The sequence below is a fragment of the Galleria mellonella genome, unplaced genomic scaffold (assembly GCF_026898425.1).
Source record: "Galleria mellonella isolate WM207_F2 unplaced genomic scaffold, CSIRO_AGI_GalMel_v1 utg133, whole genome shotgun sequence".
Lineage (NCBI taxonomy): Eukaryota > Metazoa > Arthropoda > Insecta > Lepidoptera > Pyralidae > Galleria > Galleria mellonella.
Window position 1 is genome coordinate 795491 of NW_026441990.1, and position 27404 is coordinate 822894.

At 31.9% G+C, this 27404-nt stretch overlaps 2 protein-coding genes and 1 long non-coding RNA gene across 4 annotated transcripts in view; 1 reads left to right on the forward strand and 2 right to left on the reverse strand.

The window, feature by feature from the left end:
* On the reverse strand, positions 1–19702 carry LOC113511324 (uncharacterized). The gene is given in 10 exon segments (XM_026894957.3): positions 1–3112; positions 3115–6707; positions 8313–9194; positions 9484–9538; positions 10419–10500; positions 11391–11561; positions 13299–13432; positions 14970–15126; positions 15683–15826; positions 19303–19702. Coding segments are annotated over 9 exon segments (6009 nt in total). The 5' UTR covers positions 15814–15826; positions 19303–19702; the 3' UTR covers positions 1–2308.
* Positions 19620–27404, forward strand: part of LOC128202530 (uncharacterized) — a 16512-nt gene continuing 8727 nt past the window's right edge. The window contains exon 1 of the long non-coding RNA XR_008253838.1: positions 19620–19742. This is a non-coding gene — a long non-coding RNA (uncharacterized LOC128202530). The remainder of the gene's footprint in view (positions 19743–27404) is intronic.
* The window catches only part of LOC113511228 (uncharacterized), a 38231-nt gene continuing 33833 nt past the window's right edge, over positions 23007–27404 (reverse strand). For both annotated transcript variants that reach the window (XM_052903231.1, XM_052903230.1), the window contains one exon: positions 23007–27056. In XM_052903231.1, coding sequence (XP_052759191.1) covers positions 24547–27056 — 2510 coding nt within the window. In that variant the 3' untranslated portion in view covers positions 23007–24546. The remainder of the gene's footprint in view (positions 27057–27404) is intronic.

Sequence of the window (27404 nt, forward strand, 5' to 3'; positions counted from 1 at the left end):
TTGTTTCAGTTAAAAAAGTAAAGTCATATATCGTCATAGTCGTAGAATACTGACGGATCTGACAAATATTACATATAAAGATCCGTCAATATTCTACGACTATGACGATATGTGTGACATAAAAAAGTTTTTCCGGGAATTTTGGCAAAAAAAAAATTCTGTAATACATTGTTTCCTTGATACATTTTTAATTAAATTATCTAATAAAGTTACCATGGCCCATGCGAATTTTTTTCTGATATTATCGTGGCTATTAACGTGTTAAAAAAAATCCTTCTGAGGCGTATAGAGGTCAATAGGTAAAATTTTTTAGCAATACTATTTAAAAATACTTTATACCTATAGGATTTTATATACATTTTCAACGTCAACTATATACAGAATATACAATAAACATTCAGATAATAAATATTTCGATAAAAGTTGTACAATGTCTCAAATATTAATTTATGATAACGAACAATAATTTCTTTTAGCTCTGCGTATATCCCCACTTAGTGGAAACACTGGCCTAGATTCTGTATTTAAAATTAAAATTATTCTATATCTACACACGTCTTATAGCGATTAAGTATATATTAATGTACAGAGTAAGAATAACTTTATTTCTTATTCTTAATATTTACATTATTAATGTATGTTTTTATAAGGTACCCGACTTGTTTGTTAAAAATTATACTTTATTTAACTATAATTAAAATATAACAAATAATATGAGCGAAGTCATTATGTTTCCGACATATTCATTAACAATACAGTCGTTAATAATATATATGTAATAGATATTACAAAAATAAAAAAAAAAATCACTCATGAACACCTGCAACGCGAGAGGAGTTGTTTGTACGTTGCCGACCTTACAAATATTTGCAAACACGTTTTTTATTAAATTCCCTATATTATATTGTAAAGGGAAAACTGAAGACGGGAGTCACTCCTACTCACTCCATAACCTAGTTGTACGAGGTAGAAATGTACAGGACGCAAGGACAGTAGTAGTATGCCACGCACCCAAGAAATATAAAACATACTACGTTTGTTGTTTATTGTTTAGACTTTTACAATTATCGAAAACCCTAAATATAGTAAGTTCATAAAATTTCACGTTAAACAATTTTTGATTGAATATTAAAAAAAAATGCTCTGCTAGTGAACTAAAATATTCTTTAAGCAACAAGATTTGTACAAAGTTGTCATTGAATTTTTTTATTTTAATAGCAAAAAAGTATTTGGTAACATTCGAAGCAAATTTAGACTACAGTATGCGGTTCTTCAAAAAGGATTTCTTCAGGGTCGGCAACGCAGTGACACCGCTGGTGTTGCAGGCGTCCATACGCTACAGTCCGTTTACCAGTAGATGGGCTGTATGCCTATTTGCCAGCTTTGTGGTATAAAAAAATTAAGGGAGAGGGGGTTCGTGCTCACCCCAGATTTGTCTTGTACCCACAAGATCATAAACAGAACTTTCAACTACAAGCAAGGACATATATAAGAGAGGGTATGTATAAGAGACCATATGCCCCTTTACAAGAGATTTGACGAAGAGATTTCTCAAATACGCCAATTTGAGATTATTTTCCAGGACGCGCCTGAGTCCTGGAAAATAAACTCAAATACACCAATATATGCAACTTATTCTGTAACGTTAATATATAGGTATATTAACGTTTTAGTTCGCTAACACAGCACTTTTTTTAAATAATCAATCAACTAAATTGTTAATAAAAACTGACCAAAACTAATATCCAATGCTGCCACTTCGATAAGTTTCGGTATTAACCCTCTTAACTTTGTATTTAACATACATTGTGTGATTTTGATTCAACCACAATTCAATTGTTTAAGTTTTTCCGCTAATTCTTTTTACACTATTTATTTATTTATTTATTTATAAAAGACACACCAACAATATGCTCACAATAATTAAGTAGACAATATACAATATTATTAGTAAGTAAAAGAGAAAAACTACTATTACAAAATGCTTAAATCTAAGTTTGAACAAAAAAATCTTACTCCTCACTACCAAGCTTAAGGCTATATGAACATATCAATTAAAGGCGTATACAGCTCTCACAGCGTCAATGTATACTAACTAACAATTATACAATTAGAAAAGACCTAACTACTAATCCATATTATTAATAAGCCTAGTATACTGCACTAAAGAATTACCAAAGATGTCGATATCATGGTCAACATTTACGGCTTTATTATACGATGATAACATTCTGTTGAGGGTAGAATTGGATCCTAAGTTAGTACGACAAGCGTATGTTGAAAATGAAATTTGAAATTATTCCTTTACTTATACGCCTAAAACGCAGTCTTCCTGCGACATATCAATGTCAGATATGAAGGAAATGGTTGGATGTGATTCTGATTCGATACTTTCCATTACTCTATTACTTGGTAACTCGTCTATTAAATCTGGAGTTAGTGTGGTACAATCTTTATAAATACCTCCCGTTTCACTTTCAACGTCTGCATTATTAACCTTTGTCTCTTCTTGTCTTAGTCGTTTCGATTTATTTGCGAGGGGTTCGTCGTCAGAAGAATTATCTTGACTATCGTCTGCCTGCTCTCGAAGTTTATCGCTAACGTCAAATGTGTGTATAGTATTACGATCGGTATCGTCAAATTGTTGTTTTCTTTTCCTCTTTACGTTAATCCTATGTTTCATGTCCGATTTTTTTATTTCCTCATTGCAGGACTCATGACTTACATTTCCTATTTTATTTCTCTTTAATATGCTAGGGTAAGATACTTTAAACAATTTTATGGGTTTTGCTGTATTTTTTGGAAGGAGATTTCTTGCTTTTGCTTTCGCATTCCCTGAATTCTGTTCTTTGTTAATATTCTTAATTTTTTTCCTTTGTTTTTTTCGTTTGGAGTCTTTATTGTTTATTTTTGGTTTTATTGTTGGTGTCTTTTCGTCATTGTCGTCTGTTAAATCTATTATCCGTGTTTTTGGTGCAATTGGAGTTAATGCTGGTATTTTTATTTTTTTTGGATTTTTCTTAATACTTACATTTATTACAGATAGTATTCCTGTATCTAAATCGCATTTAAAAAAATTACCATTCTTTTCACAAGCATACTTTAACTCACGTTGAATGATGTAACTGGATATAACTGAGGAAAATCAACAATCGGATTAGATACATTTAGAACTGCATCATGGGATAATAAAACTGGTTGTTGCGTGACGTCAACAGGCATATTCGGTGTAGTATCATCAGCTGAAATACCAGACATTTCCATGAGATCTGATAATATACTTTTCCTTTGGACATTTGTACTATTTGATTCTTCATGTTCTATATTTGTATCTTCTGGTTGATTTATATCTTGCTCCTTATTCTGTTCAACTTCATCTGTATTATTAATTGACCTTTGATCTGCAATAGGTGTGATTTCAGTTTCTGCCAAAGCTAAACCTGTACTTTTTATTTCCGAGCAATCAATTTCATTATCTGTTTTTTCCCCCGCAATTAGTGGAACGTCTTTATTATTTACAATATTTACAACTTGTATATTTGAATCATCGATATTATTATCTTTTACATTTGAAGGCGGATTTGTTGTTATTGTTTCAGTATTAGTATTACTAGAATCCATTTTAGACAATGTAGAATTCGAAACTTGATCACTAATAATAACATGACAATCAGTGATTGATGTATCTGTTACCGATTCAGAAGAACTATTTATTTCTTTCCTTTGCGAAGATTTAACCTGTTGATTCACTTCGCTATTTTCAGAATTACTATTTTCATCATCGGACAAATTTATAATTTCATTAACATCCTGATTTGTAGATATAACACGTGATGTGTCATTGCTAGATATTAGAGAATTAACAGGTTTATCGATTTTAGGTAAAAAAGGAATCTGTGTGTTACTTATCAGCTCTGGATCTATATCAACATATGTCATTTCAGCACCCAGTGGTAAAAGTACGGTATTTACTGGCCTATGTGTAAGCAATGATTTTTCTCCTAATATTGGCATTTGATTGGCATTAGTATTTTTCTTTGATAATTTTACATCAGTTAATAATATTTTATTTTGTCCTAAATATATTGGACTCTGTATCTGCTTAATTTTTGAAAGCACAATTACATTATTAGTTATCTGTATATTTGATGATTGTAATCCTTTAGTACCATCAATAACTAATTGTTTTCCTAAGTCACAATGCCCTAATCTCTGTTCTGTGGGCCGTCTTTTGTTGATAAGTCTTTCTTGCCTACTTAGGCTCTTATCAGTACTTATTGATGATTTAATTCCAGGTTCAGCAGATGATACTACATTTACAGAAGAAATTCTAGGTTTTACAATAATTGTAAACGGAAGTTCTGTCACGTTAACTGGAACAGGATTAGATGACGGTTGATCTGATTCTAGATTTACAGGGTTTTTCGTATCTTCATCATCCTCATCGACATTTATAATATCAGATACTACAAATGAAGAGTCAGGACATATATTTTGAACTTCTGGCAACTGTGATGCTTTATTGTCAGTATTAATATTAACTGACACTGTAGTAGCAACAGAATGCATCCCGTCTGTGCTTGGCACTTCTGCGATGTTTTTGATGTTTGTATCCAAGTTCATATCAGTAGATGTACATTTCATATCAACAAATGAAGATATAACTTCTACAGGCGCAGAAATAATATCTTGTTTATTGGTTATGCTTGGAATAGTATCTGTTGTCGAATTAATAGGTTTTTCATGTTCATTGTTGCTACATAATTTGCGTGATTCTTCGACCACGCGTTCAATAGTTTCACATGCTTTTTGCAGACTTGAATTATCATTATTAGGAAGAATTATGGCATCATCTGTAGTAGAACGAGCAAAGAAATTTTCTTTCTTCTTTAAAAATTCTACCAAATCTAATTTACAACAACATGTACATTGATTTAATGTATGCTTATGATTTCGAATAGATTTCAAGGGAGCTTCATTTATTCTCTCACGAGCCCAACAGCAATATTTATTGGAGACATTATAATCAGAGCCTAACCGACGTGGAATTATATTGGTTTTAATTTTTTTCCTTTTTATTGACATTTTGTGACTAGAAGTCTGATTTTGTGCTATTGATTTAGCAACCAATGTCTGTAAATTCGTTTCATTTGTTTCAGGGCTAACGCTATTAGATAAATTGCTATTTACTTTATAGACCAAATTAGGTGCGTTCTTTGAAATTCTTTCGAACTCCTCTAAGTTTTTTTGTAACTCTGACGCTTGGTTTCTAAAAGCTTTAGATTTTTTATTGTCTTTCATGGTAGTTGATAATTCTATATCTGGACAAATTACATTAAGCATTTTATTAAGTGTGTCCATTGTTAGAAGACTGTCTATGCATTTAGTATTTTTGTTTGGATTTAACCAAGAAATCGGCGCTGAGAATCTTGGTATTTGCGTCCGAGTGTGTAAAGAAGACGTTTTATCGATATTTTTTCCATTTTTTGGTGCATTTAATGTACTGTCTTTCATAATATTAATATCTGTGATCGAATTTAAATCATTGAGTTTTCCTTTATTTAGTAAGGCGTCTATATTAATAGTTTTTCTAGCATTAATATTACTACTATTCTGATTAGAAACTTTTTCTATATTACAGGTTATATTGGGAACTTTAGTAACAGATTTGGTAATAGAGGAAACCTTTTTTTCCGAATTTGCGGAACTTATTTGAATATCTGATGAGATATCTTGAGAAACAATTTGAACTGGAGGCGTTACCTTTTTCTCATTATCTATTTGAATACGAATTGGCGTTACTTCTGCGATGAGAAGTTTTTGATTAATCCGACGAACATTGTTAATATCGGGTAAACAAATTATTTTTTTTCTTTCACGTAAGTCTTCTAGATTTTTACTACTTTCTTGACTATTATTAGGTTCACTATTGGTCTTTACAAGTGTTGTTTGTAATAGATCTTCCATATTTATTTTCGTATTATCTATTAGACTCTGTACAGACATGGCAGAAGGGACAATAGTCCTAGTTTGCTCACCTAAACTACTAGCTTCCACTGAAATGTCACTTACTGGCTTAGCATTTTTTGGCATTTGACATGATTTTAAATACAAAGTATTATTTATAAGTTTAGATTCGAAAACTTTGTTTACATCTACAGTCATTGGTTTACAAGCCTTTAATAACTGTCTATTACGAGTAGAGCTCAGAAACCCTACAGTTAACCTTTTCAATCTAGTATTAAAATCAGGATTTTTGCACAAGTTTATGAAATCATATGTACGTGCGCGTGGTTTCTGCAATAATACACTTGACAAACTAACTTTCATTTTCTCAGGTACGTCTTCATTTTCACTATCACTTAATACAGATTTTTCATTAACTATAGAGTTATTATCGAATAAATCATCATTCATATAATTTTCTTCAAGGTGACCTGTGGGCTCAACTGTATTTTCTTTTCTAGAATTATCAATCGATCTTTTACTAACAGGTTTACTCTCTATGATAATATCATTTATATTCGTTATATCTTTAACGTATGTAAAATTATTAGTCTTAAAATAATTCATATCATCTAATTTTGTTGTATATACCACGGGATCCATTAAAAGTTTTAAATCGAATTTTGGATTATCTTCGTTTTCTTTAGTACCGCATTCTGTCTTTATATTAATTTTCGTTTTATCTTTATCAGATGATGGTTCTGAAAAATAAATACAAATTTTACTAATACTAATAATATAGGAGTGGAAAATATTATCTAATTTTTTTTGTGTATAATTGTGTTTTCATATAGATCAGCCAACAATTTGAAAACTGTTGAAAAGTGGAAACTGTCACCTATAGACATATGGTACATATTACCATGGTCTACACAGAGTATACTTCATTGCTTTGCCATTTATTTATTTATTCATTAGTGTAAGTATACAAGGTATACATACATTTATTCTTTATTGACCACATTACATTTCTGAAGACTAAGATCGTTATGCTTCCATGCCTTATAATTTCACTGTCATATCCCATCCGCTTCAATCCGAAACATAGTAAGTACCTAACAGAAAATTACCTATGGGACAGAAGTACCCATGTTGTACAGAGATACAGTTGTACTAGAGATACATAGTAAAAAGAATTCAAAAAGATCTGTTTGTTATATGCGAAATTAAAAGACTATGTTACCAATAAGTAAGTATTTTTATAAGTATAGATTAATTTTATATTTATAGTAGCGTATCGTACCATACCCGTACCTATAACGTAAGGTGCTGATGTGAAACAAATAGTTAAGAAAAAAGTAGCTAAATACTTAAAAATAAATAACAATATTGTAACAAACTAGCTTTGCCCGCAACTATTTTTTGACGCCTAACAAAAAAAAAACAATGAAATATACCACTTCTAAATGGCATATAAAGATAAAATATACACTAGATTTTAAGTTTGATTGTCAGAAATATAACTATGACTCTATCCAATTCGGTACATCAAAATTCTTATCATCCCTATAAGAAGAATTCTACTAGTAAAAGGAAACATTTTTCCATAGAAATTTGTAGAAATACTAAAAAAAAAATGTAGAGTTTTCGATAAATTCAAATCATATTTATTCAAATAGACTCGTTTACAAGCACTTTTAAATCGTCATTTCTTTTTAATCTACTGCAGTGTTCGGAAGGTTATTATCTGCTGAGAAGAGCCCGCAAGTAACTCAACAGTTACTCTTTTAACATTATGCGTATTTATATTTAATGTACTAGGTATGTCTAAAATTACATAGTCGATAAAGCCCGTACATGATCGACTAACACCATGCATATTTGTCATTACTAATTTGATTACTGAAAGTTGACAATTTCACTGGCATAATCAATTGGAATGCTAATGATTTCAGTTTCACGTATATGTAATATAGGCAGAGGCGTATTTTTTTTTGATGGGTGAAAATGGTATGGTAACCCCGCCTGCGCTGACGGGATACACTGGTTGAGCACCAGTGAAGGGTGATAGATGAAAATGAAAACAGGCCAGTTAGCTCATCATGACGAATTCATCAGGAATTAACCATGATAGTTTCCAGGGGGAACCGCGAGGAGGTGGACCTGGTTAGGTATATTGCTAGCAATAGGATTCTCAGTCTCCATCACTAACAATCCCTTTGCCCCCAAGGCAGAGGCGGATTATCCCTAAGGCAAACTAGACACATGCCAAAAGGCGCGAGGTAACCTACTCGATATGATATCCTTCAATTTAAAAGCAACGTAACAATAATGAAAGCTAACAATTAGTACGTCAATATACTTACTTGTTCGAGTGTCTACATCATCATATTCATCAGACAGCTCTATACCATCATCGACCAATTCTATACCATCATCAATCATTGTTAAATTGATCGACATATCTTCAAAATTATCTACTTCACTTTTAATGTTTGATTTGTCTTCCGCAACACGATTATTCAGGGTGGACTTATTAACATCAACAGTACTTATTATATCTTCTTCTAAATCTATTTCTTCAATTTCATTATTTACTGTCTTTACCTGGTCTACTGAATTTGATTGTACAACATCAGATGTTTTCACATTATTATTAACTACAGATTCGTCTATATTTTTTTCTAATAAAGCATTACTTATGCCAACTAACGCTTCATTTTCAATGTGAACATTCCCAAAAACGTTAGTTATTAAAGGCATCATCATCGGTTCAGGTGCGACAATAGGAATTTCGTTACTGGATGGATCCTCAGTCAGATCTGTGGCTTGTTCTTCACTGAATATTTCATTAATATTTTCTTGAGAATTAACAACAGGATTAGCAATCCTAGAAATTGCATTATCACCTATATCTGAAGGTATAACGGTTGTTGCTAAGTCTTCACAATCGTATAAGTCATCTATTTCATCTATTACTTCTGTGTTTGTTTCCTGTGGTTCAACTTTTATAGTAGTTTTTTGAGAAGTTGTCTTTGTTGTTGATGTTGTCTTTGTGTTATGAGAGTCTGTGGCAGCATCGATTGAACTCGAATCACGAGATTTCCCATCCATTTCATTTACACCTAACATTTTCTGTGCTTCTGTAACCATGTCCTGTTCATCATATTCAGTTTCTGATTCGGAATTTACTCTAAGATCTATTACTTCTATTTCTGGTTCAACTATTATGAGATCTGGTGAATTTTCTGAAATATATAGATTCATAATTAAAAATTTATGTCTAAATACTGTTATGTATAAATTATATTAACTACGTCCTGGTCATGGATGAACTGAAATAAATGGCGTCGTTTTCTGGTACAACCCGCATCTAAACATCGGCAATAAAAATCAAGTCGCGTTTAGTCCCGATAGAGGATTTAAAATATGTGTATATAGGGAGATGCGGATTTGTCAAAGGCTAATCGGTGAGAGAAAGTTACTTTCATCGTAACAGAGAGTGGAGATTTGTAAATGTATGATACACCTACTTACCATCACAAGGTTTGGGTAGATCAGAGGTATTGTTCAATGTTCTCATTTTCACTTCCTGAAATAAAAAGAAATAAAAAAAAATGGTTCCTCTTCGTACGCGGCAATAAGTCTATTTACAAAACTCAATTGTCCAAATAAGTATTATTTTTACAAAACTTATTACCAGGGATAATGTGAGGATTCTAATAACTCCCAAATCTGTCTTAGCATTTAGAAGTTATGACGGAATGAGAATTCTCATGAACTATAAAAACTTTACACTACTTTTTTGAGTAGCTGTGTAACTAGATTAATACATGACGGCAGTGTCGATTTTAGGGAGGTGCCCAGGGGCGCTGAAATGTAAAGAGGCACAGAGACAGAGGCGCCATAAAATTAAAGATCGCATCCATACCAACATTTTACTCAGATACTTAGTTTTTTTTTTTAATCAGGTGGAACGTAAGTACGTTAAAGCCGGCCCCGCGTGGCTGTAATTCAATATTTCTGGTTGTTGTGTGTGCTGAGTACAACAGCAACATATATGCGTAAATGTGTCCTTCTATACACACATGCCAGTAAGATGGGATTATAAGGGCGTTTAGCAAGAATGAGAGTGCCTGGTCTGAAACGATCCCCCTGTCCTTAAGTGTCAGGCCGGGATCGAGATACGACAGTCTGAGACCAGGTTCGAGCCGTTTCGTTGTCTTAGGCTATTTAAACCGTATCCGGCGGGCAGTAGATAGGAAAACGCCACTCCGTAAATCCTTCCGCGAGTTTGGTGAAGCTGTAAAGGCTATTTGCAGCCAATAGCATAGAGTAGTTCGAGAAAAAACTAAGAATGCTATGGGTTGCACTCACACTAAGTAACAACCATTTTCAAGAATTCTGGATATAAAATTAAAGTGTCTTTAATTAAAACGGACTCTAAAATTCTAGTATGTGTACATACTTACAAATTCGTCTGGTAATATGGCGAGCCGTTTTTCTATTAATTCCTCCCATGAAAGAAACGGCATGGTAATTATATGGGGGTATCTGAAAAAGTATGTAATATGAATTGCAAAATTTGGTTTAAAAACTAAACTACTGAACCGATTTTAATAAAATTTCTATGGGCCCAATATGTAAGTATATCCTTTCAGATAAAAAAAATACAAATAGGTTTACAACTGACGAAGTTATATGGTAATAAATCTTCTATACTTATAATAAATCTGTAGAGAGGTCAATTCTGTACATGAAATATATTTCCAAAATAACTATCAGGGGGTGATTAGTGATCGATGCTGATGCCAAAAATGCAATCAATAAAATGTTTGTTTGTCTGTCTGTATGTTCGTTATAGAAACAAAAACTACTCGACGGATTTTAGCGAAACTTAGTACAATTATTCTTCATACTCCTGGGCAGGTTATAGTATAATTTTCATCAAGCTACGATCAATAGAAGCAGAGCAGTGAAGGGAAATGTAGGGAAAACGGGAGAAGTTACTCCATTTTTAAGCTTCCGTCGCGTGTATAACCTTAATGGCCACTTTTTAAAATGTACAAATGTCCACCCGAGCGACGCCGGGACGGGCCGCTAGTATAAAAAATATATATGTATTTAAAACTTGGGAAATTAAGGATTGAGTACCTCCTTCTTTTTGAAGTCGGTTGAAAATATGGAATCTGTATTTATAAACAAAATAACAACAAAGTAGACAATTCTTATTCTTATTAAAATTAAGCTGACCTAACAAACGTTTAGCTCCCTATCGCCATCTTCATTTTTATCGAAATAAAAACTTAACTCTCAAGTTGAAGCAAACAAAATTTCATTATCGGTTGAGCGATTTTAAAGATTAGCGTGAACAAAATACTTGGAATTTTGGATTCTTTTTTCAGACTTTAGCATGAACGCTCTTGTAAAGTTATAAAGTTCACCTTTTCGCGATCGCCATTTGTAATTTAGTTGGGCCGTGCTGCGCACGCGCATCGTCCAGATATTTTGCGTTTCCGCGGTAAGCAAACCAGAAGTTGTAGAATCTGTTGCGTGTGAGATCCTTCATCTGATACCACCGGCGCTGCAGTAGCATCGGTGAACACTGGCGCCCTCTGTGAATTGGACACAAAACGAAAAATTTGGGTTTACTTGGTTTAAATTCATAAGGACAATGAGTAAGTATGATTTTGGACGTGCGACCGTTAAACGATGCATAGGGTCCGGGACAGCGTGAATTTACTGGGTACAGAGGAATAACACCTGAGTCCTCAGGAATGCAACGCATGGGGGGTATCATGGGCGAAACAGTATACTCTATTATGTCCATGGTACTGCTCATGTCTATAGGCGACGGTTACCACTTTCCATCAGGTAGGCCGTCAGTTTGTTTGCCATTCTAAGTAGTATAAAAAAAAAAAAGCTCTAACGATATCCTAAGGCTATTTGCGGACCATCTAGACTGCCAGTATCTGAATCGTTGCAGACTGACTAACATACAAAAAAAGTAGATTAAGTTATTTAATTATTTATTTAAAAGTTATTTAATTAAAAGTAGGGAATATTATTTATTTATAAGTGTAAAAATTTAATTTATCTGGCCGCAAAACACGACAGATATGGATTTTCTTAAAACTTTTGCCGGCCGCTGCCCGCTTGTATCTGGCCAGTACGGCAATTTTGATTTATCTCGAAGAAGATTGTCAAAATAATGCTCACATTTCAAAGCATGTTTGAGAAAATAATTTATATTTGGTACAAATTAACATTGTTAAAATTTTGTGGTCCACATAACACCACAGTATACAGAGGGAGACTTTGTACAAAAGTCGATTGCTTGGGTACCTCTGTCCCATTCGTGTTTCTACCGTGAAGCAGTTGTGTTCGCATGGCTGTGTTTCGGTTTGAAGGCGTGAATTTACTGGGTACAGAGGAAAAACACCTGAGTCCTCAGGAATGGCAACGCATGGGGGGTATCATGGGCGAAACAGTATACTCTGTTATATCCATGGTACTGCTCATGTCTATAGGCGACGGTTACCACTTTCCATCAGGTGGGCCGTCAGCTTGTTTGCCATTCTAAGTTGTATAAATAAAAAAAGGTAAGTGCAACATTTCATTCTTATAAAGACAGTGAAATAAAGTACTACTACCAAGTTATTAATAAAATTGTAACAAGACTTTTTTTTAATAAGTAAAAATGGAATGGTAACCCCACCCGCGCTATCGGTATACACCGACGAGGCACCAGTGGAAAATGATAAGTGAGAATGAATGCAGGTCAGTTGGCCCGTCATGATGAATTCGATAAGAATTAACCATGATAGTTTCCAGGAAGAACCTCGTGGAGATCGACCTGAGAGGGTATATTGCTAGCAATGGGACTATTAGACCTCATTACTAACAATCCCTTTCCCCCTTGTAATTAGACGTTGTTAGTACCTGAGAGATAATCATCATCATCATCACATCAGTCTTCAACTGTCCACTGCTGAACATAAGCCTTCCCCTTTTTTCGTTTTTGGGGGTTTTGCCAATAGTTGCCACGCTTGGCAGATGCACATGGGAGTTATTTAAGGAAAGTTGATATAAGGGGTCTTAATAAAACCATAGATGACAAAACAATAAATTTTAGAAAATTTGTCTGTCTATCTGTATGTTTGTTCCAACATAACGTAAAAGGTACTGCACTAAATTAGATGCGAATTTTACTGTTGTATTCATCAAGATTTACCTTAGAATCTAGTAAATATGTGTTTTAAGAAGTAACAGATCAAAGTAGTTTTATATTATGTAGTCGATATGGTAGAATAGTAAGTAAATAGCTATATTGGCCACTTGTGAATACTTACTGGTAATTATACTGGATAGTGGCAGCAGTCCAGGCGGAGGCCAGCTCGTCTCCAGACCGTCCCTCCACGCCGAACCGCTGCACCAGTGAGAACAGCTCTAATAGAGACAACGGCTCCGACCTCAGGTTTAGGCTCTGCAATGATACCTTTTTATGTTTTATTCGATAAAAAAAATTTGTTATACAAAATAAGCCTATTTCAATAGATTTTGTTAAAATCTGTATGGAACCAATCTGTAAGTATATCCCTTTCGGTTTACAATCGCCCGAGTTATGAGGTAAAACACACAAAAAATACAATCGAATTAAGAACCTTCTTTTTTGAAGTCGGTTGAAAAAGACATCACTCTATATTATTGCATTACTTACATTACGGATATATGGTAAACTAACCTAATAAATACATTATCACTACCACATCCAGAAGATAGAACGAGATAACAATGTCCGGCCACACAACACTTGTTCTTTCTCATCATCACCATCTTATTAGCCATCGTCTGTCCACTGCTGAACATAGGCCACCTCCACAGACTACCATAGAAACGAGACCATTCCTTATAGAAGTTTACCATTGGAGGGATTTTCCCAGTGGTTACCACGCTTGGCAATTGCAGTATGGCTTTTGGTGATGTTTTAAGAGGGACGCTGCTGCATATCCCTTGAGCATTAAGTTCCCTTAGTTGGATGGATTACTGGAACTAACGTGTATGTATAGATAAAAAGGAACTATAATGTCAAAGAAAGGAAGATGTAATATTAAAATAACTAATTAAAATAATAGTAAAATAAAATAAAAACCGGTAACCGTTGTTTATAGACAAGAGAGTACCATGGACATAACAGAGTATACTGTTTCGCCCATGATAGCCCCCATGCGTTGCCATTCCTGAGGACTCAGGTGTTATTCCTCTGTATCCTGTAAATTCACGCCATATCCCACCCTTCAAACCGAAACAGCCATGCAAACACAGCTGTATATCAGATGTAGCATATCAGAGTAGTCACTTTGATTATTGGCTGATTGAATTTTGAACCTTTTTTTAACGATAATAAAGCGCACCATATTTTGTGTTGCAAGTTATTAGATTAAAAATTCCCCAAATCAGAAAAAATATTTAAAATAAATAATTTTAAATTATTTTTCTGATACGAATCTTGCAACATATTTATATGATATATAATAATATAAAAATATATTTTAAGTCAAATATAAATGAAAGTGATAAGTGAAAATAAGATTCATCATGCTGTTTTATCATAATATATTCTTAGGAATATTATATTTTTTTTTCACTTTCATGAAGCTGAGAAATAACTATATACCTGAATCACCATTCACGTATAAATGAATAAAAGTTTACCTGTTTTTGGCAAAGTATTTATATAGAGACATTCCATCATCACTCCACTATATAGACGGATCGGGTTAAAAAATCAAACAAAAAATTACTTTTGGCGGACAATTTTTGAAACGAGACTTTTTTAGTGTTGCAAGTTTGTATTAAAAATTCCCCAGACTACCTGGATTTTTAAATTTGATTTAAATAATTATTTATTTTTAACAATAGAATTATACTTCATTATTTGAAAGTCAACATTCATAGTTAAAATATTTACAGGTACTATTTAAACTCATTATACGGATAAATATCAAAATAGACCCTATTACCGCTCCGATAAGGTCGATTTTCTCGTGCACAAGTATAAAATCACACATCATCCAGTCTGTGAGCGTCATGCGAGCTACCGCCGTGATATTTTCATGCCGATCTACCGCTAAGAGCAAGCGCTTCAATCGCTTTATTGTCAACGTTCGCATGTGATTCCTGTAACAAATCAATAAAAATTTGAAAAAAATCTACAACTGATATGACAAACAAGCTTTTGGTCCATTTGATAAAAATCAATCACTCTAATATAAAAAGAAAGAAAGCGGCCTAGACATTATTTACGCTAATAAACCCAGCTTTCAATTAATCTACAAAAATATATATTATATTAAAAATAATTTCATTATTTTGAAAGGTACACAATAACGTAAACAAAAAATTAATATTGATTGATATAAAGGACTTTTATATTGACCACAACACAACATTTACACCAATTACAAATATAGATGCACACAACATTTTCTTAAAACATCTATTTGACATTTATGTAGGTATATAGTTATCAGTTATCCAAAAAGTAATCATAATTCCTTTAGATAACTTTCGAACTAGTTATGTGCCGAGTCAGACTGATTTAATATACAGTATTTTGGTGTTCGTTGAAAATTAAATCGAATTCTAACTCAAATTTGAGGACTCAGACAAACTTCAATCATTTAATATTTTTCGTACAATAATTAAATCGAAAATGCATAATCCGCGTACTAACCACATCCATCGACAATCGCACTTGGTGTTCTTCTGCAGTTGCATCCACAACTTATCTTCGGGTATCTTCTGCTGCCGAAGTCTGGCCACTGTGCGGATTAACCGCCGTTTGAATTTCTCCAACTTTGACATGATATTGACAGTCCTATTCGACAATATAAAACCTATTAGCACTTTTAATACGAAAAAATCGTTTAGTACCAGGTTACTTGGGTAAAGGATTGAGTAACGCTTAGGCGTGATCATAGAGGAGGTCGAGCGTATCGTGTGCAGTCCAGAATTGTCTGGTACCCATTCTAAAAGTAACCTATTTAAGGTTACGGTAAGGTTCAGGTACGCCAATGGATGAGACAAGATTTAAAAAATCCCAACTGCTATGCATCATTCGACATTGGTGTTTTTGATTGTATAATGCCGTTAGTGTTGTGGGTGATCATGGGCGGCGGTAGTCACTTACCACCAGGTGACCCGCATGCTCGTTTGCCCCCTGTGTTGTAAAAAAAATAACAATATTGCTTGAATCACTAACAGAGAAGAGCAGTCCCTTTGCTGGCAATATACTGTCAGTTCGACTTCAACGTCGTTCCATTGGAAACCATCAATACTGTTTGTATTGTGTGTACCTCCAATCATTATATTATGTTCAAGAGTAGTCAAAATGAGCTAATTTCCGAATTGTCTGTCAACTATTAAATTCGAAATGGTGAACCTAAAAAACGATCAAATAGATAGCGACTGTGTGGCTATGTTATTTTCCGATTTTTTAGATATCAACATATACACGAAAATAACCTAATTCAAAACGATTTTGTCTAATGACTATAACAACTTTATATTTAATCATTTAATGTATTCAATGTGAATTATATACAATAAAGATTTTACAATACTTTTCAGATTAAAAGCAGTTTAAATTTGCCATCGTCAGTTACTCTAGATCGCTATCAATAGTCATTATTTAGCGATGCGCGACTTTACTAATTCGACTACTATTATTCGATTGAGCAAATCATTGACATTATTCAAATGATTTTAACTACTAATTGTATTTATTCGACTACTAATGTCAGACTAGTAAAGTCGTCCAACTACTAATATAGTCCGACGATTACTAAGTACAAATTTCATTCATTAGTAATCGTTAATGTACGAGTCGATACGAATATACCGAGTCGACCCGATAGTTGAAATGTTTTTTTTTTGTTAATAGATAAAAGTGTTGCCAATTTAAATTTAATAAATTGCCAGTTTTCGATAAAAGAAAGCAAGTAAAGTTTAAGTAAAAATGTATTTATAGCAAATTGCGATAGTAGTATATTAAAGTAAACAGGAAAGTAAATGATTAGGAAATTATTATAAAGTATATTATAAAATTCATGTATTTTTCGTCGTCATTTTCACTGACATAGTGATCTAGTAATAGTGGATGCAGACTGGAATGAACTTGGTAGTAACAGATATAAGGTAAGGACTTTGTTGTAATTAGTAAAATTATTCGAATATGGAAATTAGTATATTACTAATTTAGAAGTTAAAATTGAAAAATTAGATATTACTAATTATTCGAATATCAAAATCATTCAGATTCCGTATCACTAAGTCATGTCTGCACAATCGCCAGCGAGTCTCTATTATTCAAAAGTTGCTGTTTATGGATTGGACATTAGACTCATATACTACTACTACCTACCTATCAACAATAACAATAGTGTTGCCATTAAATTGACATTAAACTGACACAAAAATAAGCTAAATTTGGTCTCGTTTAGCTTATTTTTGTCGAATATTTAAATAGAAAAACAAATTTCACATCAAAACACATATCTATCACGCCCGTCTCTCACTGGCTAGGCAGAAACAGTGAAAAGCCAAATACTTCGATTCAAACAGACCTCTTTCGCTGCCTCCACATTCATAAAATTGTTTCGTACACGCTCGCCAGTTACAGGTACTTTTAATTTAGCTCTTTTTCAGTACGTCACCTATTTGATCAACATTAATATTACATACTAAAATAAATTGATACACTCATAATAAAAGTAAAAAAGAAGTAAATAGAATTTAAACAGAAAATACATTTCATTTTTGTTTTATTATTTTTAAAGTCACTTAATTAAAAATATTTACTACTAAAACGAAATACTTCATTTTTTATAGCACATTTATTATAGTAGGTAGTTTCGCAATGCAATCGTTTACACTGATATATTTCTATGGTAAAATTGTAGTATTTGTGGGTATAAAAATACTTTTTTTCGTAATGTGTTACCGGAGGGGATCTCAAAGCTAGTTTCAATCCGTAACTGATCAGTAAACATTTAACTGTAACCCAGCTATTTATTTCAATACCGAAATAAAACCACACATTGGTTACGAGTTGTTATTCACACGTGCAATAACAGAATTATATTTGTTTTAAAAAAGTGTCAATGGTGGGTAGTTTCGGAAAAATGACGTCCACAAAAATATATTATTACTTTAATATTATTTTATAATTAAAAAGAATATCTATTCCACAAAACGTCAATTCTAACAATAAAAGTATTCCTTTTTTAATGGATAATAATGAAATGGTAACCCTGCCTGCGCTAACGGGTCACGCTGGCGAGGCACCAGTGAGTGATGATACGTACTTGTACGAGTATAGGTATAATTATCAATTGATAATAGTTGTAATTGATAATTTGTAAAATTAATAAAAATAAAATCCTAAAGTAGTCTAGAATGTAAATATATCAATAAACAATATCTTAATATTCTCTATTTGGAGTATATGAATGATAAATAAATAAATTGAAAAATACATACCTAGACCCGCAGTTTACGTAGGTATCTATACTAAATACAAGCATCAAAGCGTGATACATATATTGATAAAGACGAAAGAACAAAATTTCAATGTAAATAAAAAATATAAAAATTACCCTACAAAATATTTTTTACCCTGAAACATGTAATTAATTGCTTTTAACTGGTATCACTGCATGGATCAATCAATAATAGCAAATTATTATACGGTATTATTGTTATCAAAAATGTATTTAAGTAGTATAGCGTCTTTAAGTCGGGACTTTCATTTTTATAATTTATATTAACAAGATTTTTAATAACATTACACCTAGTTCAGTAAAAGATTTTACCTATTCTTTTCTTCTATTCTATCTTATAAAATTACAAGTACCTATGTACTTAATAATAAAATTAACAAGTAAATTCTTTTTTGTCAATTGTAATTCTTATTCTTTGTAGTATTTTTAGACAGCAACACCGTCGTTTTATAATCTTAAGACTTCGTAAAATATTGTTACAGTCGCCAAAGGAGGAATAACGAAAAAAGGCCCGCCGCGGCAAGCAAACAGACGGCAGAAGTGATTGAGCATTCTAACCGAGTGCACGCTCTTGTTATCGTCATGTCACAAGTAGGTATGTGTTTAAATAAAATAAAATCGACGTTTCCTTTTCCAACGACTAGTTATAAATATAACTTCACTTTGGATAGACAATGTATGAAAGTAGCTAACTGGTATAATATAAAGTAACAATACATCAAGAGGTAAAAGATAATTAGGTAAATATTGCTCTTAAAATATTATTCCGATGTAGTATAATTATATTAATTACCTTAGACACTATATTCTTGTCACATTTATAAACGTTGTACTGACATCTTTCTAATGAAATTGATTCACTATGTATTCACGGTCACAAAAACATACTTTCAACGAGCCAGTAGACTCTTCGACAATTGAATACAAAATGGCGAAATTTTCTGATCGTGGCACTTGGAAGCGACATTACCGCGGTTCCGTGAGTGCAACAGAGAAGGAGTAATGTTGTTCTCTCAAGGGCGAAACCAAGTGGGCGAGCGAGTCGTCTGTTGAAATCGGTTCGGTCCCTTTCGGTTTCGTTCGGGTTTTGTCGATTCGTGCAGACAGCTTATCTTTGTCCGTCTATTATTATTTCATTTGTGCTTGTAATGTTGAAGAGAGTGGTCAAATGCGCTTATTAGTTTGATGTGGATTAATCTGTATATACATATTTTTGTCAAATATAACACTAAAGTGAGTAGTTTTATAGATATATTTATCTATACATAGTAATTTAATAGTAGTTGCACTCTGAGAAATTACGTATGTTAATATTCAATATATAATATACCTACTCAGTCAGTTCAATAGGTAGATAGTTTGTGTCATGTAACCACTTACTAAATTAGACAAACTACCAAATTACTTAAATGGTTTAAGTTATTTAAACAGTAATGTAGTTGCTTTTACTTAGATTTTTATCAAAGTTAGGGATACGATGCAACAATATTCTAAGTTGATGAATCGTAGATCCCTGAAATAGAATTCTTGTAGGACCCTACTATGGATTTCATTTTCCGTTCGCACGAAAATTACTTAGCATATACAAAAACTATTAATATTTACAAATTATATAATTATGTTGATATATTATTTATGTATCTACATAACAGCAATATGTAAACATACATATATATTGTTTTTATTTGACGATCTTGGTAACTTCTTTAACATACTACCTACAATAAAAACATTTGGACCTATTCATGACTGACGCTTTGTATTGATGTAGGAGTTTTCTATGTACTTACAATAAACTATATTTAGGTCCTATATCGATTAGTCTAATATCCAAAGCGTCTGTCGTATCAATAAAAAAATATCCTTGTTTATAATATACGTATAATGAAAACTGCATACTAACTCGAAGCTAATAACTTTTATACTTTTAAATTTATTAATAATTTTAGATACAAAGACATATTGAATAAGATCCTTTAATGTATATATCATCATTATTTCAGACGTTTCTATGCACTGTTGATCATAGGCCTCATTATAACGCACCTATTATTAACCAAGTATATAAATAGGTTTACGATTAGGGTAGGTTATGTTGAAGATATTTTATAATAGACGGATGTAAACATTAAAACGCATAAAGTGAAAATCTATCGAGTCAGAAGTATCGAGAATATCTAATGGTAGGGTCGCCGTACAACAGCTGCGAATTCGCTGCGTGGCGAGTAGGTATTGATAACACGCAGTGCCTCTAGCTAGGTCAGCCAGGTGACGTCATACAGAATGTGGCGCGTACGGCTCAATATTGCCAGATGGTTACATTTGTTACATTTTTCGTAATACTTGGATATCTAGTGCAACACATTTTAAAATTGTTTTGTCATTTTCGTAATTTAGAGACAAAATGTGTTTTTTATTAATATTAATTTTGTTGCAAACATCTGACGATCAAACTAAAATTATTTTAATACTAAAAGTGCCTATTAGATGACTAAATTGAGAAAATTGTTAGCTTAATTAATCTACAGATCATCTTTAGGATTCTATAAAATGCTTTTAGAAAAAATAACATTTCTTTAGTCGCCTTCTTTTTGCTTCTTATGGTTTTACAAGTGGAAGAGAAGGTAGTTAACAATACTTGCCTCTCCAAGTAATTTGTTTTTTTTTTTTGTGATTTTTAAACTACTCTATTATCGTACAGTTGAATCAAAATATGATTGGTGAAGTGTGAGGAAACACATAATAATTATCTATATCTATAACAACGGCAAAAGTCGACGGAAAACTTTACCTGTTCTGTGAAACTGGGCTTGTATGGGCACATTTTTATATTATTAACGAGGCAAATTATCTGATGGTCAACTTGATGTCGTTCAGAAACACTTGGTATACGAGATTTTCCTAACAATCTTTCCCATTGTTTTTATATATTTTTTGTGTTTATTTATTTATTAGTTTAAGAATAATTCATTAACAATAATAGAAAAATATTTCCAGAAGTAAAAAATTGAAATTATAAAATAGCTAAAAAATATTTTTAAATTAGAATAACGGTAAAGTTAATTTGAAATATCGAAGACTCTGTAATTCTTTATGGATTAAATCTTTTGCGAAAAGATTGATTTGCTGTAAGCAAGGCCCCGCTGTAATAATAAATTTACCGTAATTTCCAACTGGAAAGAGAAGACTGGGATTCCAAACCCTAATGCGGATATCTTTCTAGTTTTATCCTTTAGAAAGTCTTCCCATTATTAACATGAGCAGTTAGGGGGAGAGGGATTGTTAGTAATGTGGACTACCAGTCCCATTGCTAGCAATATACCCTATCAGGTCGACGTTCACGTGGTCCCCCCTGGAAACTATCGTGCTGAAACCCAGCTGCATACATCACGATGGGCTGACCTACTTTTTCATTCTCACCTGTCAACCCTCACTGGTACCTAGGCAGTGTATACCGCTAGCGCGGGTAATTATCATACATTAAAAAAAAAACATAAGCAGATATTAAAGAAGCATGAATTCAGAATTGCGTAATTGATTGCCTGTAATCTATGAAATAAAGGTAGAATCAAAAGAACTAAAACATTTAAGTCTATAAATTATTTGTAGAGGACGACAGACCTCGCGCGGCGCATTGACCTCAACGTCGGGTGTATAATGTAATTACATAATAATTTATATTATACTAAGTTTTATTCGCGACTTTGTCCGCGTGACCAGGATATGTTTACTAATCTGGGAAAAAAGCTTTTAACTGTTTCCAGGGTCCAATCTATCTGTATACCAAACTTCATCATAATCGATTTAGCGGTTTAGATATGAAAATGTAACAATAACTCACTTTCGCATTTATAATATTAACTAAGGATTTAAAACTTATGTTTAACAACAAAAATAAGTTAATTACGTTCCCGTTGTCTCATTTTATATTAATTTAGAAGCATCGTATGATTTCTCTAGTTTGATCCTTGGTCAAATTAATAGGTATTTCTAAACCGCTATAAATCTGACTTTAGTTTGCGATGTATTTTTCCTGACTACGGCAAAACCATTATAATTATACTAAGGGGAAAATTTTTGTTTTATCATAAATATATTATAGATTTTTATCATACCTAATCAAGGATAGGATAGACATGGGATTTTTATATATTTTGAAGGCATAAATTATTCGTTCTATTTTTAAGTGTGAATACATTTGTTATTGCTGTATTCAATTATATTTTTTTCGTACCTAGTCAGGTTACATTTTAATAAAAGAATAATACACTAAGAGAAACAATGTAAAAAAAAAACAAAAATTTATTTATTCTCACATTAGTTTTTAATCTGGTCGGAGTCTGCATGTTATTAGACTGATAACCTATTTGAGATAAAATTCAAAACATGTATGCCATTCTAATTAATACATACATTAACTTGTAAACAACATATATAATATGTATATTTACATATGAAGGAAAAATAGTTCTGTTTAAATTAAAAAAAAACACCGACTTGATCTGGGAAATTTTTAATATAATTACTTGCAACACTAAAAAAAATGGCGCACTTTGTTTTTATTTAAACATCTTTCAAAATAGCCGACAGAATTTTAGGTAAGTGATCGCATAATGAATAAAATTTTAAGTCGTCAAAAATATGCAATATTATTTAACTATAATATCGGGCACTTAGGTTGAGCGTTGCTTACAATGGATAAACAAAAAAATTATATGAAATAATTAAGGTAATAGGTAATCAAAATGATCACCGCTCAATTTAAATGTTAAACATTAAAATTGTTTGGTAAATTATGCATATTCAACACAGTTTATACTACTTTTAACATAAATAAATCACAAATCATAAATCACATTAATATCAACTAAATAAGTCTTGTCCGTATCAAGTTTTTAAAACAAACTCTCTTACGTTATTCGTACAATTAATTTGTTTACCTAATGTTTAGGAATTTTCAATTACAAAATTTTTAAAGTATCCATATTAGAGCACATAGAACATTTTCTTGAATAAAACAAATCGTGTTATTAAACAAATTATTTGGCATAGATGTAAACAATCAATTCCGAAATATCTTCATATTCTCCTTGTTTATTTAATATCTACCTACCACCTACTTACATATTAAATCACAAAGATCTTATACTATCATAATTATATACAGTTATTAACTTGACTATAACTTAAATTATATCTCGATAAAGAGAAACCATTACTAATAAGATAATTAAGTACATAGTAATAGGCAGTTGAGGTACACGCACGCGAATGTGTTTACTTGTACATAAAATAATTAGTTCTAGCTAGATCTTGGTACAAATGTAAAATCAACGATGATATTTATATCCATAGAACAATAAATAAATTTTGTAAGTCAGAATAATGAAGAGTGTAAACAGAATATAAATATTTATACCATCCTCTTTACCAGTATTCATCTACACTAATATTATAAATAGGAAAGATTTGTATTTTTGTGTGTATGTTTGTAATGAATAAACTCAAAAACTACTTTGCCTATTTCAAAAATTCTTTTACCATTAGAAAGCTACATTCACCCTGAATAACATAGACTATATTTATTGCTAGAAAAGATTATGGATCCCTACTAAAACTTTAGTCACGTAACTCAAGGTGTAAATGATACTATATGTCCAACTATTATCGTTATGTTACAATAACCACTTTTTTTGTATGTTGTAAAAATGTCCACCCGTGCGAAGCCGGGGACAAAATAAAGTTATATTGATACTGTATTGGGGTCTCATCATTTATAACAAGATCACAAAATAATATACAATAATACAATTATAAATAAACGCCAAAAGTAAACATATATCTGATACAATCGTTAAGAAAGACAATGTAGAGAGTACGTTATACCTACTACTTGTATATTTATGATGTATATACCTATAAACATGATGTTCACCTCAACAATGTTACCAAAGTTTATAGAAACAAAAAAATCATTAGTAATATTGTCGATGCTTTAAATTGTGGATCCTGCTCTTTACACTATATAAATTATATTTCAAACGCCTAGAATACAGTCATCATGCAACGTATCGACTTCAGATATTAAAGAAATGGATGGGTGCGATTCTGATTCCAGACTGTTCACTATTCTTTCATTGGGTAACTCGTTCACTAAGTTGTAAGTTTGCGTTGTATTTATACTACGATTTTCATTATAAATGCCAAATGCTTCACTTTCAACATTCGCACTATTGTTTTTCGTATCCTCTCTTCTCACTTGTTTCGATTTATTTGCGAGTGGTTCATCATCAGATGAATTATAATGGCTATCGTCTACCTGCTCTGGTAGCTTATCGCTAACATCAAATGAATCAGTAAGAACCACTCGTTGTTTCCGTTTCCTTTTTCCTTTTTCATGTTTACTGTTGATAAACACAACTTTATTATTAAAAGTCACTGAACTCGGAAATTGTGGGTCTTGTAGTCCTTGTCCATTAATAACCATTTGTTTTTTTAAATTATAAAGCGGTAGTGTTGGTATTTTATTTGGCCCTTTATTAAAAATACATTCATGTCCAGGTACTAATTTATTTTTAGACCTCCTTATAAGAGTAAACGGAAGTTTTGACACATGAAGTGGAACATGATTAGGTAATGGTTGAATCGAATTATGTTTTACAGAGCTCTCTATATTATAATTGTCGACATCTATAATATCAGACACTGGAAGTAACTTCGAGGAGTCTTTATATTTCACTTCAATAGATGAAGATGTACATAGATCAGGGGTTAACTTTTGAGCAACGCTTTTACTTATTTTTTTCGGGCTTGAATCATCATCGTCATAGAGAACTGCAGATTCAGAAGTAGTAGATTTTCTTTTTTTAATTAAAAAGTCGTCCAAATCCTTATTGCAACAACAGGTACATTGATTTAATGGATGGTTATGTTTTTGAATAGATTTTAAGTGAACTTCGTTTATTTTCTGACGAGCCCAACAGCAATTTTTATTACAGTCGATAACCATTAAAGACTGTTTCGGTTTTAACTGTATTCCAAATGTTGGTAATTTTGTAGCCGACATGTGACTATCGATAGTACCATCTTTTTTGATAGCATTTGAAAGATTATTCTCATCTTTATTAATTGCATTTAATCTTTTACTGTTTGAAATTTTTTCAAATTCATCTAACTTCTGTTGCAATTCCGTTTGTTGATTTTTAAAAGCTTTAGAAATTTTTTTACTATTTTTTTTATACTTTTTAGTAGTTGTATCTCTATCAGGGCAAATTACATTAAACATTTTATTAAGTGTATCCACAGTTAGAAGAGTTTGCGACTCTTGCTGTTTTGTATTTTGTTTTTTGTACCAGTTAATTGAAGCTGCAAATCTTGGTGTCCAAATAGGTTTTTCGATAGGTTTTCCTTTCTTTGTCGCATTTAATGTGTTTTCTTTTATACTGCTATTTTCTTTGATCAAATTTGAATTAGTAGGTCTTCGTTCTTTTGGTGGAAAGTCAATGCAAATAGTTCCTGCATCAATATTGCTATTTCGATGGTCAGAATCTTCAGCTGTATTGAAACCATCGATAATAGATTGTGTAATAGTAGGAACATGATTTCGCTGACTTTCTGTTGAACTTATTTGGACACTTTGGGAGCCAATTTGAATTGGAACCATTTCATTTTCTTCATTATCTTCTCTAATATGAATCGGCGTTACTATTGCCGTATCGATATCGGACAATTTAATAATTTTCTTTCTTTTACATAAATCTTGTTGATTTTTACAAATTTCTTGTCTATGCAATTTATTTGCTCCGCTATTCACATTTGGATGTGATATTGGTAACAAATCTTGCATATTAATTTTCGTGTTATTTATAAGACTCTGAACAGACATAGCAGAAGGGACAATAGTTGTAGTTTGCTCATCTAAATTACTAGTTTCCATTGAAATATCACTTACTGGTTTATCATTGTTTGGCACTGAACATGATTTTAAAAACAAAGTATTATTTATAAGTTTAGATTCGAAATCTTTGTTTACATCTATAGTCATTGGTTTACAAGTCTTTATTAACTGCCTGTTACGTGTAGAGCTTAAAAATCCTAGAGTTAACCTTTTTAATCTAGTATTAAAATCAGGATTTTTGCAGAGGTTTATGAAATTATAGGTACGAATGCGTGGTTTCTGCAATAAAGCACTTGACATGCTAACTTTAATTTGTTCTGGTACTTCATTATTTTCACTTTCACTTGATAAAGAGCTTTCATTACCTAAAGAATTATTATCGAATAAATCATCATTCATATACTCATCTTCTAGGTCAAACTTGGAATCAATGGGATTTTGTTTTAGGGAATTATCGATCGACCTTTTACTAATAGGTTTACTTTTTATAATAATGTCATTTATATTTGTTATATATTTGACATGTACAAATTCATTATAACTAAAATAATGCATATCATCTAATTTTGTTGTATATACCACAGGTTTCATTAGAAGTTTTAGGTCAAATTTTGCAGTTTCTTTCTCTTCGTTATTAAGAGATAGTGGTACTGAAAAATAAAAATAAATGTTACATTTGTGCTAATTACCGGATACTGGTAAAATATAAATTACAGTTGAAAGAATTAACTGACAAAATCAATATATAATATATATAACTAAGTATATAAGCTTATGGCATACTAGCTGACCTAGCAAACGTTGTTTTGTCTGCTATCACAATTCCGAGTTCATTTTTATCGATCGAAATAAAGTCGCTAAAATTGTAGCAAACGACTCATATTTACAAAATTTGACTAAAAACGATTGAGCGGTTTTAAAGATTAGGATGAACAAACATAGAACATATTACGATTCTGTCCCAACTATTAAATCAAAATCTTCTATTTCTTCAATGA